General features: G+C 37.0%; 1 protein-coding gene across 1 annotated transcript in view; it reads right to left on the minus strand.

Annotated features, from left to right (window-relative positions):
- LOC149801931 (ubiquitin-conjugating enzyme E2 Q2-like) overlaps positions 1-11,889 on the minus strand; it is a 57,951-nt gene extending 46,062 nt beyond the window's left edge. Inside the window, exons 1-2 of the mRNA XM_089956312.1 lie at positions 11,605-11,889; positions 4,567-4,671 (exon numbers count right to left, since the gene is read on the minus strand). Of these exons, the coding sequence (XP_089812438.1) occupies positions 4,567-4,671; positions 11,605-11,766 (267 nt within the window). The 5' untranslated portion in view covers positions 11,767-11,889. The remainder of the gene's footprint in view (positions 1-4,566; positions 4,672-11,604) is intronic.
- Between the last annotated feature and the right edge of the window lie 4,884 nt (positions 11,890-16,773).

Raw genomic sequence — 16,773 nt, forward strand, 5'->3', positions numbered from 1 at the left:
ACCGAAACCACCAAGATTGACTTGTTTCGTGCCTGTGGGTAGATTCAAGTTGCGGACTGCCTGCAAGAACTTCTCAAGTTTGGTTGAACTGAGAACTTCATTTTCATGTTCCTTAGAACTTTATTGCTACCACTGAAATTCCCGTTTCCCTCAATTATGGAATTTTCCGTGACATTCCAGTTCATTAGGTTTTGGCTGTTTAGCATTGGGAGACTACATGTTCTTAGATACTGACAAACACTGAAAAACAATACCAAACCAACTTATGCCACTCATGCTTTTAATTAATGTTTAATCCAACCATAATCCATTAACATCTTTAATCCTTTCCACATTATTATGAATCACACATAGGTAACTAATATACTGGAGGAAAGCTAAAAAAATAAATAAAAAAATACAGACCAACATAAAAACAAAAAAAAAAAAAAAAAAAATATTTTATAATTTTACACATGCAAGAAGTTTCAATGAGTGATGGGAGACACACCTCATCATAGGAGGAAAGCCCTCCCAGTTTGGAAGTCCACATACTTGCATACTGCAAAATACCATCTGCAAACTAGTTTTTCAAATCAGATAGTTTCTTAACTTTATTTTTACTGTTCTTTGACTTAACAAAGGAATGTATGACAGTCTGGTTATCTAAGTTCTCGTGTAGAGAATGCTTCTCCATTATTAATTTATTCACTGTTTCATTATACAGTCACTTGCATTCATCATGTTTCATGCCATTTTCTAGAGTTTTCTATCAGCAAATAGGACTGTTTGCCTATTTTGCACAGTACAGTAATCTTCAACAAAACTTAAATGAAGTGGGTTAAATTTGTGGCTGTGGCTGCAAAAGGCCAAGATCTTCAAGTTAGTATTTCCATTTTAAGTGAAAGGATGTTGCTTTCCTGCAGTAACACCAATCGCAAATTGCTTTTCATGTAACCTCTGATTCCACTTTTTGAAATCACAAGAACCACTTCTCACACACAGGTCTCTTAAGTTTTCACAGTTGTAATTATGCCACCATTTTTATCAATGTCCTTTGCTATGGCAGGAATGAAGTCATCTTTAAAATATACATTCCGAGTTAAGAGTTCTCTTTACTTGTGCTCTCACTTGCATTTGCCTTTTATTAGCTGTATCTGCCAGCCAATAAGATGATCTTTTTTTTAACCAAAAAATCTTAGCTTCATCTTATACAGTAATACCTCGAAAAATTTGTGAAGTTAGGTTCCAGAACCAGTTGTGGATCAGGAGGCATCACGAATGTTTGGTACGAGTCACTAAAAATGCTAATAAATGCTTATTTCTAGGGTTTAAACCCTAAATATGACCCAAATCATGCTCCCAAAGCACTTTCATTTCATTTAAAAGTTAACTTAATACATTACCCTTAAAAAGAGAAATAAATGGTTGACATAAAAATAGAGTACAGTATCACCTAATGGGTATTTGACACACTAGCGCATTTACAGTACGGTACATGTATACTAATATTACCCCTATACTAATTCATTGGCTGCTGTTTTCTTTTGCACTCACAGTAAGGTAAAACCAAGTAACGAATGGGACTGTAAACTTAGTGATTGACGTTTTCTTTGTCATTGTCAGGAAGGTAAACTAGGTAAACTTCATATGTCACAGAAGTCATATAACAAAGGTACAATTCAATAAAATAAAGAAAACATGTACGTAGAGGGTACCAATGAAACTTTCGCGAATCCATGAATTCGCGAATCCAGAAACGCAAATGCACAAGGTATTACTGTACACTTAATAGACTTAGATGGATTTTGTCATTGGAATCACTTGTATGGAATTTGTTTTTTTTACGAAATATAATGTTTAAAATATTTCATTTTGGGGAAAATATCATTTAAAAAAAATTATAGAAGGATTCTGAACAATTGCATGATGGTCAGTATTATAAATTAACATATATCAGATGTAATTGTGCTAAAGCAGTATGCATTAGTAATATAGGATGTTTGTAATATATGTATGACGATGTTTGTAATATATGTATGGTTAAATTTGATATATGTGCATTAGAATTCGCAAGTTAGAAAATGAATAACCATGACAAAGACAGATACTGCACCTCATGATCAAATAAAAAGTATGCCCCATTATGAGAGAGAGAGAGAGAGAGATTGTACGGTAATCTGTATTTTATTGTTCACTTACTTGATATCTGTTACTTACTTGTGTACAAAGTGCAGCACCATATTCCATTATCAATTAATACCACTAGGTAAGCAATTCCTTCTAGCTTTAGTTCTCACTTCCATCGACCAAGAATTATGTGGCTTTGTAGTGGTATTTACATGCTAATTAAATATGCTACAGATGCAGTCAGGTTTTCTTAAGCTAACACCTGTTTGAGGTCAAGATTCCGCAGACCAGATCAGATCAGTGAGGCTACCAATAGGGACATGAGGCTACCCATGGGTATTATTAATACAGTACCATATAATGAAAGGAAATGCCTGGAGGTTACTCGTGTAAATTTCTCAGCCAGTGACATCTTCTGAACTTGCTGACAGCAATTACAGTAATATATAGCATGAGCAAAGATCAAAAACAATTGCCGCCTAAGTACAGGAAGTGTACATACACTTTAAAAAAATCTTATTTGCTGGAAATGGAGAGGCTGTTATACTTGCAAAGAAAATTAGCATGTGAAATGGTCATTCTTGGGATTTAACCTAAACGGAGTCTATATGGATATAACCATTGTGAATATTTAAACCCTGAAGGAGTATGGTATTTATTTTCATAGTATACATTTACTACTAAATTTATTAATGTTTTCTCTTTAACAAAAGCTTCAGCTAAACAGGGGCAATAATGTAAAAAAAAACAACAAAGAGCTAGAATGTCTCTCTCTTATATAGGGCCATATATTATTTTGATCACGAGGTGCAAGAAGAAAAATGTGATGGAATACATATGCATCTCTATGTATATCTCTTTCCAATAAATTCGGAGAAAGCATTTTAGCATTAATCATGCAATTTCCCTATTGCTGGAAATATAAAATAGCATACAGTAATACTTTTAACATATATGAAACCAAAAGTTATAGTTTAATTCCACAAAGCATCACAAATTTTTTCCTATCTGAAACTCAATAAATTTTCTGGATAATTATATGTAGCTAAAAGGACATAATACATTTAAAATACTTCGTGTGAAATAAATGATGCAGTTCCTGAAAGGTACTTAGTTACAGATAGGATAAAATTCACAATGATGTGTTGAATGAAGTGAAAAAGACGAAGCCAAAGTAGTGATCTGGCCTTGTCTTATACTCAGCATCGACTTATATGCATTGTATCAATGAAGGATGGAAAATTTACCAAATTTGCTCATTCAACTTATACTCCACATCGACCTATAGCCGGCAAAAACAGTAATGTCATTTTCATCACGAAGTAAGTTTCCTGATAAATGAAAACAGATTTTGACATCTAATTTTTATAAGTCAAAGTAATTTTCTATACTCATTTAAGAAGCATTTAGTGAGAGTACAGTGCTCTAGTTTAAATCGTATGTACTGAAGTAGCACTTATTATTATTAGTTGCATTAGTAGTGTTATCACTTACTGGATAGCATTATCCAAAACAAATTCGGATTAGCTTTGATTACTATCATTATAACCATCATTATCAATTTAAACCCTGTTCCAACAATGGATATCATTTAATGACAGATGCTTACATAGAAATTCAACTGAACACTAATTTCTGTCAGTCATACTGGATTCATGCATGTTTAGCTATGTCTAGCCTTGAGCTATTTGGGGAGTGGACATTACTGATTAAACATACATAAAGGGGAGCATCATGGGGGAAAATTATGCATGTCATGGGGATGCATAACACAGAAAAATGGTACATCCTCTGGGAATTTCACATGTAACTGACTCAAAAGTTCAAGTCCTTGTGAGCCTCAAGATAACTGCTGTATGTAGAAACAACCTTACATTCTTAAAGAATGACAAGACAAAACTGTCAAGACTGCCACCACAGTAGACATACTGTAATGGATGTAAGATGGTCACCATTTTCATGTTTTGAAGTTTGGAAAGTCCATCTGCTCTAACATTTTCCATTATATAACATCCACAACTCACACCGTAACACATTTCACTTAACATCTGATGCCATTTTCAATGAAATGAATCTGTCAGGCAAAGTTCACTTTTGAAGAAACCTGTCTGTTTTCTTGGAAATTGGTCATATACAGTCACTATAAATAGCAAATAAAGAAAGTAGCCCTATGCTATTTTTATGCAGCCATCACTTTTTTAAGAATATTATCAAATTTATATCAGTGGAATTAAAGAGTTGATAATAAATATGACAAAAACAACTTTTATTGTTTTATATTTTTTTTAAACATCAAAAAACCTAAGCCATATACAGTCTGGCATAAAACATAATTTGGTGAAAAAGGTGTAGTGGTTGGAATTTTATCCAAAGAACACATTTCTTGTGCATGAAATACCCTGGGTACTTGGTTACCAAGAACCCTGAATGTGAAAGATTTTTTTAAAGCTTCCTTACTCTATACTTGTCAGGAGTTGTTTCACAGATCTTTTCTATGGTTGCTGCAACATCTGCATTATCATCATCACTGAACCAAACAGGTGCCACCTGTGGATAGGTCTCCTAGAAAAGAGAGACATTACTACACCTTCATGTTTCAATTCATATAACAAACAAAAATAAATTATTTGAGAGAAAATATCAAAGAAATTGCAAAATATACCTTCTATTGAACTCATCACCTCACATTTGGTAGTTGCTGTTAAAAATATCAAATCCATCCCAAAGACACAAGTACAGTAAAACCTGTTATGAGAGACCGCCCCTTCTGCCAACCAAAAGCGGTCTCTCAAGACAGGTGGTCTCTCATACGAGGTGAGTGAAAATGGACTGGTTTTCAGGGTCAATAGTTAGCATTGTTGAAAAATAAATAATACCCATACTCACTGTACATGTATCATATCCTTTATTCATGAATCTTGTTAAATAATGCATGCATTCCTCTCAAAATATCTTTATATAATAAAGATATACATCTATCAAACGAGAATAAAATTTATATTTCAACATCACATTAATATATACAAAAAATTAACAGATATGATGTATATATCTTATTTTATACACTTATTCACTTGTTTTTTTTAAAGAAATCCATTATACTTCTTTGTTGACATGTTTTACTCAGCTATTTGGTCTGAACATGTATCTCAATTATTGCCCTTTCATGAATCAACTTCCCACTTACTGGTATGTTTTTACTCCTTGCGACACAAAACCACTCCCATACTCGCTCGTTCAGATCTCCGTAAACTGTTCGTCGTGCCGTGGCATATTTCCTCTGTGCTTATGCACCTTTCTGCCATTTGTTTCTAATGGACTTCTTGTCTTTGATTACATTTTGAACTTGCGTTTTACTGACGCTTAAGCTGACTGCTATTTTGCGAGTGGTCTCGCCTTTTTCATTTCTTTCAATGACATTAACCCTTTCTTCCAGTGTTAAAATTTTTCTTTTTTTCAGCGGAGATTCTGCCGTTGTTATTAGTGTTGACGTTATAAAGACTATCGGTTTTGATCAGGTTTTGGGGAAATGTGGAATAAATATATATTATGTACCAATGAATGAAACCAAAAGACATAATTAACTCATCAGGAAACAATACTGTACATTTATTCTGAGACGAAGTTTAAATCAACAGCGTTATAGCTCGATAAACAAATGTCCCGACCATCTGCACCCACGTAAACAGATTGTGGCTTGGTGAAACACTAACAAAAGAAATAAAAAATAATTTTAAAAAAATCCGGAAATGATTCTAACTTACTAGTATTAAAGACAATGAGCTCATTCACCCTCCAGGCATTATGGATTAACTGGAAAGCAAACGACGTACTCAAACCAACACTGAAGCCCTTTCAAACAATTTCTCACTTGGACATAAGGACTACCGGCGTTTTGTGAGTTTTCATACAGATAAAGAAAAAATACAAACCTCTAAATTGACTGCGTATATCCATCATTACTCCCTTTGATGTTACTCTTACTGGCTATTCACATGACTTCGGCACTACAATGGCGGTTAGTGACATGTACTTTAGTCTGGTTTACTGCAGTTTACAAATGACACCGTACGCTGGAGTTGTAAATTTCACAAAACTGGTACTGTAGCAAGACAAATTATTTTTAAATACTTTATTAGAGCAATCTTTGCTATTTATGCAGTCTTTGTTACAAAGGATTAAATGATGGTTAGAGGTGTTTATCCCAATATATGGTTGTTCAACTATAGTGTTATTTAATGTGCACTTTGTTTGCATACTACATTTATCCCGAGCTCTAGTGTTTACAAAGGATTAAGTTAAGGTCAGTGGTGTCAATCTGTTTTGATTTTTTGGCGATGCGGTCATTCATAGCAGTGTCAAAATGCATATTTTGCCAAGAAATCGCGGTCGCTGGTCGCGTTCAGCAGGTGGTCGTTCATAACAGAGCGCTTATATAGTAAAATCGATCCGTGCATTACGATTGTGGTCGGAAATGACAGGTGGTCGCTCATAGCAGAGGTCGCTCATGACAGGTTTTACTGTACTGCATATGGATTACTTTATGTTCTGTCTATATGGGCATGTACACAGAGCTCTATACTAATCAACTAAAAATGCTTATTATTTGTTTAAAATGTGTTCAAATTAAGCAAAGAAATTTTAAGCATTTAGTCTAAAGTCAGTTTAATGATCCCGCTGTAAGCACCGGTTATGTTAAATGATGGTGCATTCAATCAATATAAACTATTACAGTCAAACCCACTTATCTCGACCTCGGTTATCTCGAGAACCCATGTATGTTGAGCGTTTTGGTCTGGTCCCTAAAAAGTCCTACTTTGTTATAATTTTTCCCTGCTTATCTTGACCCGTTATGTTGATAACCCATTATGTCGGGCATAAGTTTTGGTTAAAAGTAACGTGGACCCACTTAATTCAACAAAATGCAACTTGTAATGTTCATCTCAGAGAAATTTAACAAGAAATGATCCGGCATTTCCACTATTACATGTACCGGCAAGGTTGGAAAAAGTGGGTACAAGACCAAATGTTGCAGGTACAAATGCTAATCAACTAATCTCAACAGTGCATGGTTTATTACTTGCATAGAGTGGAAAAAATCATCTTGTAAACAATACTTTAGAGTAAGGAAATTTAACAAATGCATTTCTGATCTTGACAGAAGCTGCATTCAAAATGGACGTTATCACATGTCAACACCACAACAATATACATTCGTCCTACACAGCATCGCGAATTTGATCATATCTGTAACTCGGAAAATTATCAGGTTAACATTAAATGTAGCTAAACGTACCTAATTTGTTTTACACAACATATTCAAAATGAATTCGGTAATAGTCAAAGTGTTACCATGCTTGGTGTGGGTGTAAGCATTCAACTTCAGCATGGCTAAATCATGTGACTCATAATAATCTGTTTAAAAAAAATCCATAGTGCACAGTATTTTTTTAAAATGAAGTTGTTGATTGCGGTGCCATGATTACATATTTTTCAACACAATGGAATGAAGCAGAAAATGACTGATAGGATAACATCTATGAAAGAAGAGGAGTGCTTTCATTTGTATTGTTTTTATCTTGAATATCAAAGTCTTGTAACCCATCAAAGAGATTAGCCAATTCTTGTTCTGGTGCTGTGTTCTTGCCGACGGTCACTTATCAAAGTCAGGAAGGATATGGGACTACAACTGTATGAAATGGAATAAGTTTGTTTCTTACTGAATTTGATGTTGAGACAGTTAACTATATAGACGTGAAACACATTTTACACTTTGTTGGTACATTAATACAGACAACCTCGTCCTTTTCCAGTACAGAGCAAATTTTATCGGTAAAAACAGGCATATTCCAGTGTAAAGGGACCTCTGACGATCAACAAAAATGACCGATTTTCCCACAAAATATTGGTCAGTTATATTTTGTTACTAGTCACAAGTCAACTCTAACAAAAGATACTTTAAAAAAAAAAGTCAAGTCTTATATGTACTTAAATTGGCCTAGATTTTGTACAATGTGAGAAAATCACTGCCTTGCTGAGGTTACCAAAGGGATGAGGCTATTCATAGGGAAATAAAAACAAGTTTAAAACACTGACACTGATGCAGTAACTTAAGTGTTGTAAAAATATGTGACTTGTTACTTATTCTCATTTAAAAGACCTCCAGTCTTTTTTCTGCAACCAGACATGACTGAATTATTTTATATTGTGCATTAGTAATGCAATTTGTTTTTAGAAACAAAAAACAAAACTCCTCATTTTTGGTACTTCCAAGCATTGTTCTGCAGTATATTTGTCAACTAAACCCCGATATCAGGACCAGGTCATGCTGATGATTTTTGACATCCTGACGCAATTGAGATAACCGGGTTTGACTGTATACTGATTCAAGTTCCATAAATATTTTGAAAGGACAGTACTTGATCCATATCAGAAGTCTTGCTCAAAAACTGCCAAATTTTTTAAGGCACCCTTAATTAATCTCTGTCACCAAGCTGCATGACACATTCAAGCAGGCATAACAAACGTCTTGATGATTAAGATTCAGTCTTGATGTGTAAGGTTTTGTTTTGTGGTTGTCACAAAATATCACATCAAATTACCCCCCCACCCCAATACAATTAGTTTCAATCCACGGTATACAATACCCAATTTGTTTAATTCTTATCAAGATCTCTGTGTACACTAAACTTTTGCAGAATGTTTGGTATTCTTTTCTTAAGCAGATTAAAATGTGGTTACATTTCAATTAAACAACATGTGGTAACTGAAAGTATTAATTTGTATATACTGGGTTTATAAATGTTAAAAGAAAAAGTTTTCTCATTCTCAATTCAAGTCTTTGTGCATTAATTTCCAATCAGGCAAGAAAGGACCCCTTCCCAGATTTTTTAATTTAATCCATATCAGTGAATGCTAAGTTTTTAACTGTGGCAAATGTGATCAATAAGAGCATTAAAAGTGGTGCATTACAGGACATTCCTTCAGTGGTGGAAAAAGTCTCAGAAATTAATGTTTTATTTTCTTCATCCTCAGTCTGTTTATGTTCACATTCATACATTTCAAAATAAACTTTAGCAATGCAGTTTACACCCCCTCCTTTATTTATTCATCAATTTATATATATTTGCCCCGATGGTCTGGATCAGTGTCACAGTCAGCATTGAACAACATCAAGCACCTAGTCACTGACCAATCGACCTGGTACCTAATCATTTATATGACAATATGACAAATTCAATGCATGTATCAATAAGACATGTAACATTAACATTGGATCTTAAATTTCTGTGTGTCAACTTAGTTCAGTTTCTTTACTTACTGTGCATGTCATTAGTCTGGAAAAAATGGTCTTTGACAGTCAATTTAAAACCTGCCATCATCAAGTCACAATCTGCAAATCATTCACTTTGCAGAACTGAATCGATTCTACAAGTTTATACTATTGTCTAGGTCACAAAATGACCTAGTAAACCATTCTTCTGTAACATTCAAAAGTGATTTTTCCTTCCTGGACAATCAAGGAATAACAGAAATACTGGTTTCTTTTTAACTGGGAACATAGAAGGGTTTTTGAAATTTTCATGCATACATTTATTGATAATAAACTATTTCTGACTCTGCATAACATTTTTCATTTGTGTGAGAAATATATAAATTCTCAGGTTATCAAGAACCTTCATGTGAGTATGGTCAGGAACAGTAGATAACACAAGGATTGCAACCCCCTGAAATCTGTTAGGTATAATCTGTTCCCTTCTATATAAATGAGGCTCCCATTGGTCAGTTCATTAAGATTAAAGTAACAGTAACGATGAATTTGCCCTAAGACTAGAACCTGTGTGTGTGTGATTTATATATTTAACGGTGATTTAACACTGTTTCTGTCATATCGCTACCATGTCTGCATTGTGGCAGTTTATAGTGATGTCATGCATTGCTGCATCATGCAACAGGCATTTAGCATAATGTCCCACCAAGTCACATTATCCTGACACCAGGCCAACCAATCCTAACACTAACCTCTTAATGCTGAGCACCAAGTGAGGCAGCTGCTAATACCAATTTTATAAGTATTTGGTACCATCGACTACCAGTGTAGTCAACTAACAGTGTAATGAAAGTCAAATTTTCAGAAATATCACAAAAAACTGGCAAAAAATAATGATGCTTTTCTACAAAGTAAAGTAATAATGTTTTTGTCAGGCTTTACTTACCCTGATGTCTTTTCTGTAATAAATTCAAATTTTTACAAAAGAATTGGACCTGTTTTCAAGTTTTGTTGGCCTACATTTCAGTTGGCTGGAAAGCAATGAAAGCTGGGAATGCCGAAATCGGTTTAAGTTGAAATATTAATCTTTAATAAAACAAATAAAAATATATTATGCCCATCGGAACTATAAGCAATGTTTTGTTTCGTTCAAGAAACATATCCCCGATATGAACCTACTTAAACATACTTTGGTATACCTCGACTATCATCGCAATGCAACAAATTCAAATGCATGTCATCAGAACATGAAAATGTGTCCATTTGCTAGTGTCATATTTTAATTCCACCAGGATAAAGACAGCACAGTAAGTATATTAATTACACATAAATTAGTGGAAGAGTGTCGATATAGATTGCCAAGTGTGTGAGATATTCCTGAAACTTTGACTACTTATTCCGATGTCAACCGACATCAGAACACTCTATACAAGGACGTTATTTGGGAAGTAAGATATAGCACTAAAACAAAAACAACATGTGCTATGTCTTATATTGTAGGACTAGCAAATATGGTGACCGTGTTACTAAAGAAACTTACCTTTGATTTGAAATGTCAACAGTGTTTGAGACCCCCTGGAGACAATTACATTAAAATCTTTGAAGCTTTTTGTTTTTAGAAACTGAATGGGGGCTACAAACGGGAGTGTGTGCAATTTGATAGGTGACTCTAATTTGATGACTTGACTATAAAAGTCAGTTCATTAATGTTTTTTCCATGCCATATAAAGTCACAAAATAAAAAGTTGTAGCAAACATCTAGTTCATGTTGCTCTAGGGCAGGCATGTATAGCTTCCTCCTGGGTGCAGGCTGAATAGTGATTTTTAAAGCCACACTGAACGTCGTAAATTTAACTATATCAAATCTTGTCGCAGCCCGCGGGCCATAAGTTGCACATGCCTTCCACCTTCCAATAATAGATTTAGCTTTGTCAGTTATGTGACTATGTAAGTGTTTTGCCCATGAACTGTCGTGCATCTGATAAGAATCTCATGATCTCCAAGTTTTCTTCATGACGCATGGGGACCATACGGCAAAAGCAAAGTTAATGTCGGGCCTTAAGTGTAATTCTGCAATTCATTGTTGCTATTTCAATTGAACAGCGATGTATACAAGTTAAGTTGTTCATCGAGACGGAAGCCCGTCAGCCTGCTTAACCTACAGTTTCAACATTTTGGTACTTTTAGTTAATACAAAAACAAACTTTAAAAGAATACGATCTAACCGTAATGTGTGCCTGAACGTCAAATATTTCTCCGTTCTTCCCAATAAAACGGCATCGCAACTCATCGACCGAGGCAGACAAGATTTTAAAACGTCCGTGTTGTTCTGGAAATGCTGTTTCTAATATCTTTATGTCCTGTTTTAATGCTTGAAGGCAGGCCATAGTCCAGTTATAATTGTGGTTATACTTCCATTTTGTACCAAATATAACCCTTTTCAACTTCAACTATTTCAGCGAAATCAGAAGAAAAGTGAAGTCAGTTCCGCCATAGCAGCTGAAATTCATTGCGCATGCTCTTAGGGAAAATACGCATTATACGACATTTCAATATTTTTAACACCATTTGTATAGTCTGTTTCAATGTTTACATTATTTCACCAAATAGTAGTGATATCGGCCTTTGGAGGTCAATGTTATGTTCCATAGGCCAAAGTGCGAAAGGCACCTGAAGGTCATACGGGAAATCCTATGTTAAACTGGCCCATAGGTTTAACATGGGAAGGACACTTGGAGGTCAAAAGTATCTATAGGGTCAAAAGTGTTTATGAGGTCAAATTGTGTTAGAAGTGGCTGACCTCAAGCGGACGGAAACATAGTAACATTGTTCCAGGTTGATCTCAATACGCGCTACTCTAGGTAGCTAAGGAAGATTATATGTAAAATGTTATAAGGTCAAAATTATTTATGGGGTGAACATAAACAGAGACAATACTACTACTATTAATACTGCTGCTACTACTACTACTACTACTACTACTACTAATAATAATAATAATGAGTACTTTGTATAGCGCCTAATCTTTAGAAGCTCTAAGCGCTTTACAACATTAGACAACACCTATAACATAAAAACATATAATCATATTATTACAAAAGCAACATGAAATTAGAAAAACATTAAAAATTAAATAAAAAACATGCTGAGAATATTTCAGGTAGGAAACATTATTAGGTCTTTAAGTTTGTTCTTGCAGTCGAAATAAGTGAGTTTTGAGAGCCCTCTTGAATGTGATCACTATGTTTTTGTGTCTAAGTTCAGTGGGCAATTCATTCCACGTTCTGGGCCCTGGTATGCAAAAGAACGCTGTCCATATGACTTTGATTTCATAGTGGGAATAATGAGTATACAGTTGTCAGAAGAGAAGCATAAGTATCTTGCTGGTGTGTACACATGGGTGAGATCGGATAGGTATGTTGGACTAGAGTCAGACTGTGAAACTTAGCACAGAGAACAAATTTTGTGTTTGATTCTGGATCGAATGGATAGCCAATGTAGGGTACAGAGCAGTGGGGAGGTGTGCTCTGATCGTGGTACTCTAAGTATGGTCCGAGCAGCTGTGTTTTGAACTTTCTGGAGTAGATATTGAGATGAACCAGACAGAATTGAGTTACAATAGTCCAGTCTTGAAAGTACTAATGAACACACAAGTGTTTTAGTGGCATCAGCTAAAAGATATTTGCGAATTGAGCTGATGCGTCTCAGCTCAAGATATGCAGCATTGCATATGTTCATGACATGTTGGTGCAATGTGAGAGTACTGTCCAGAGTAACACCTAGGTTTCGTACTGATTGTGTGAATTTAATGTTGGCGTTGCTGATATTTATTGTTTGAGGTAAAGAATGTGAATGAGAAAGTCTTTGTGTTGTGATCAGAATGGCCTCAGTTTTATCATCATTCATCTGCAGCTTGTTACATGTCATCCATGATTTCACATCAGAAATGCATCTCTCTACACCTTGGATCGTACCATCAACTTCAGTTGGGTGGCTAGATTTGTATATTTGGGTGTCATCAGCGTACAATTGGTGAGGCACTGGATGATGATCTATGACACTTGAGAGCGACTGAGTCTACATAATGAAGAGAACAGGTCCAAGAACAGACCCCTGTGGAACACCACAACATAGATCAACTGGACTGGAGTGTGTTCCATTTGCAGATACAATTTGTGTCCTGTTGACCAAGTAGAACTTGAACCACAGTAAGGCCGTATCATGAATGCCAAATACATGCTGGAGACGGTGAAGGAATATATCATGGTCTGTTGTGTCAAATGCTGCAGACAAATCAAGGAGGGTGAGGACAGTAATCTTTCCGCTATCCAACGCAGAGAGAATGTCATTAAGTACTTTTAGAAGAGTATTTTCAGTACTGTGGCAAGGGCGATATGCAGATTGTACATTGCTTAAAAGATTGTTTGAATTCATATGAGGTACAAGCTGGGATAGAACAACCTTTTCTAAGACTTTTGATATGAATAGGAGATTAGAAACTGGGCGGTAGTTCTTTAAATCGTTATGGTCTAGTGTTGGTTTCTTCAACAGAGGCTTTACAATGGCAGTTTTGAAAAATGATGGGAATTTCCCCGATGAGAGAGAGGTATTAATATCATCAGTTAGTGAAGGAAATACTGGATCTAAGCACTCAAGCAGCAGTGATGTTGGAATTGGAATACTTTTACAGCACAAAATCCTTTTTAATGGTTGGAGTAGAAAACAGAGACAATACTTATACAACACAAAGATAAAATATTTGTTGCAATAGTCAAAGTATATATATTTTCGAAGCAAATGAGTGCCCCTGAAAAGGGTCGTTGGTGTTTCGAAATGAAGATAACATGCGGAACATTGGACTGGTCTTCTTTTCTTCCTTCGTCTCACATCGGGGCATCCAGACTCTCCTCAGGCAGCCATGCCTCTCCACATAAAGTCTTTTCTTCCAAATAGCCGTATCTGTAAACTACGCGATATTCCATAATAATTTCACATACACTATGTAATCAGGGCTGAACATCATCCCCGAAATTAGGGTAGACGACTCAGCTTTTGTCCTCATCTTGTCATGAGATCAAGTGAAGCCTTGGGACAAAACAATGATATTTATAATCTAAGGGCGAATCGAAACCGACAGACATGTTTCAACAATTGGAAATCGCGTTACAAATTTCTGGCACAACGCGGAGTCTCTCTTTCAGTCGGAAGAGCTACGTGCGGTGTCACATACATTATATAGCTGCGATAGCGTGCGTGCGCAGTGAATCAAAGCAAGATAGTTTAAGCATGGCGGAAACTAAGAAGACGATGTATTAAGGTGCGCCTCCTGGGGATGCGAAGAGTGATGGCATGACAGCTCTCAAATGAACCACAGCTATACTTCAGGAGACATTGACTTTAATTGGGATTTAGTTAGTTTTGCCCGTCACCCCTGCCGGGGTATAGGCCGCCCACAAAAGATCGCCAGAGGCTTCTGTCCTGTGCCATCCCTTCAAGCTGACTCCAGGTGTGACCCAGCTTAGTGATGTCCGCCTCAAGGTCGCGTCGCCAGGTGTTTCTTGGTCGTCCCCTTCTACGCTTGTCTTGAGGGTTCCATTTCAATGCCTGTCTGGTAATGTTGGTTGGCGGCTTACGTAGGTTGTGTCCTATCCAACCCCCCTTTCTCTTCTTGATCTCGTCCTCTACCGGAAGCTGGGAGGTTCTCTGCCACAGGTTGGTGTTACTGATGGTGTCTGGCTAGCGGATCTGAAGAATTCTTCTTATTCAGCTGTTGATGAAGGTCTGAACTCTTTTTACGGTCGACTTGGTGGTTCTCCAGGTCTCTGCTCCATACAGTAGGACTGACTTCACATTGGAGTTGAACAGTCTGATCTTGGTAGTTAAGGAAATTTCATTGGAGCTCCAGATGTTCTTGAGCTGTATGAAAGCTGCTCTCGCCTTTCCGATCCTTGCCTTGATATCTGCATCTGTGCCACCCTGCTGGTTGATAATGCTGCCCAGGTACGTGAAAGACTCCACCTCTTCCAGGGGACTTCCCTTCAGTGTGACTGGGTTGTTACTGGCATAATTAATCTTGGGGATCTTGGTCTTCTCTTTGTGGATGTTGAGGCCAATCTGTGCTGTTGTGGCTGCCAGTATGTCGGTCTTGTCCTGCATTTGCTGCTGACTCTGGGACAAAAGTGCTAGGTCATCGGCAAATCCAGGTCCTCAAGTTGACTCCACAATGTCCACTGGATCCCATTTCTCCGCCCATTGGTGGACATCTTCATAATCCAGTCGATGACGAGAAGGAAGAGAAACGGCGACAGCAAGCAGCCTTGCCTCACGCCAGTCTGCACTTGGAAGCTGTCTGTGTGCTGTCCTGCATGAATGACTCTGCAGGACATTCCGTTGTAAGCGTTCTTGATCATATTCACCAGCTTGGTTGGGATGCCATATTGGCGAAGAAGTTTCCAGAGTGTCTCTCGGTCCACGCTGTCGACTGCCTTCTCATACTTGACAAAGATGATGTAGAGTGAAGAATTCCACTCCAACGATTGCTCGACTATGATGTGAAGAGTAGCTATTTGGTCCGTATACGATCTGTTCTGCCGGAAGCCCGCTTGCTCATCTAATAACTGTGGGTCAACGGCCTCCTTCATCCTCTCCAAGAGGACTCGGTTGAAGACTTTCCCTGGTACTGATAAAAGTGTGATTCCTCTGTGGTTGGAGCAGTTGCTGAGGTCGCCTTTCTTTGGGATCTTGATGAGGTGTCCCTCCTTCTAGTCAGTCGGTATTTCTTCTTCCTCTCATATCTTCTCAAAGAGGTGGTATAGCATTTCCACTGAAACTTCTAAGTCTGTTCTGAGAGCTTCTGCTGCGATGCCATCAGGTCCAGCTGCCTTGCCGTTCCTCAGCTGGGTGATGGCTTTCCTGATCTCGTCTCTAGTGGGATTGTCACAGCTTATGGGGAGATCTGCAATGGCTGGGTGGATTTCTGGGGGATTTAGTGGGGCTGGCCTGTTCAACAGTACTTCAAAATGTTCTGCCCATCTCTTAATTTGGTGTCCTTTACTTGCTATGGTCTTTCCCTGCTTGTCCTTTACGGGTCTCTCTGTTTTGCTGTACTTCCCAGACAGCTTTTTGGTGATGTCGTACAGCTTCTTCATGTTTCCACTTCTTGTCGCTTCTTCTGCCTCAGCTGCCATTCCTTCAACATAGTTTCTCTTGTCTATCTTGATGCTTCTTTTTCACTTCTCTGTGGGCATCAGTGTACTCTTTTTGTACATTTACTTTTGTAGTTCTTGTCCTATTTCTATTTACTGCTGCTTTTTTCTGTTTACGCTTCTGGATTTTGCGCAATGTTTCAGCTGAAATCCATTCTTTCTGTTGGTGCTTCATGGGGCCTAGTACTT

Source organism: Sinohyriopsis cumingii, chromosome 4, assembly GCF_028554795.1.
Source record: "Sinohyriopsis cumingii isolate HCF-2022 chromosome 4, ASM2855479v2, whole genome shotgun sequence".
NCBI classification, from domain to species: Eukaryota; Metazoa; Mollusca; class Bivalvia; order Unionida; family Unionidae; genus Sinohyriopsis; species Sinohyriopsis cumingii.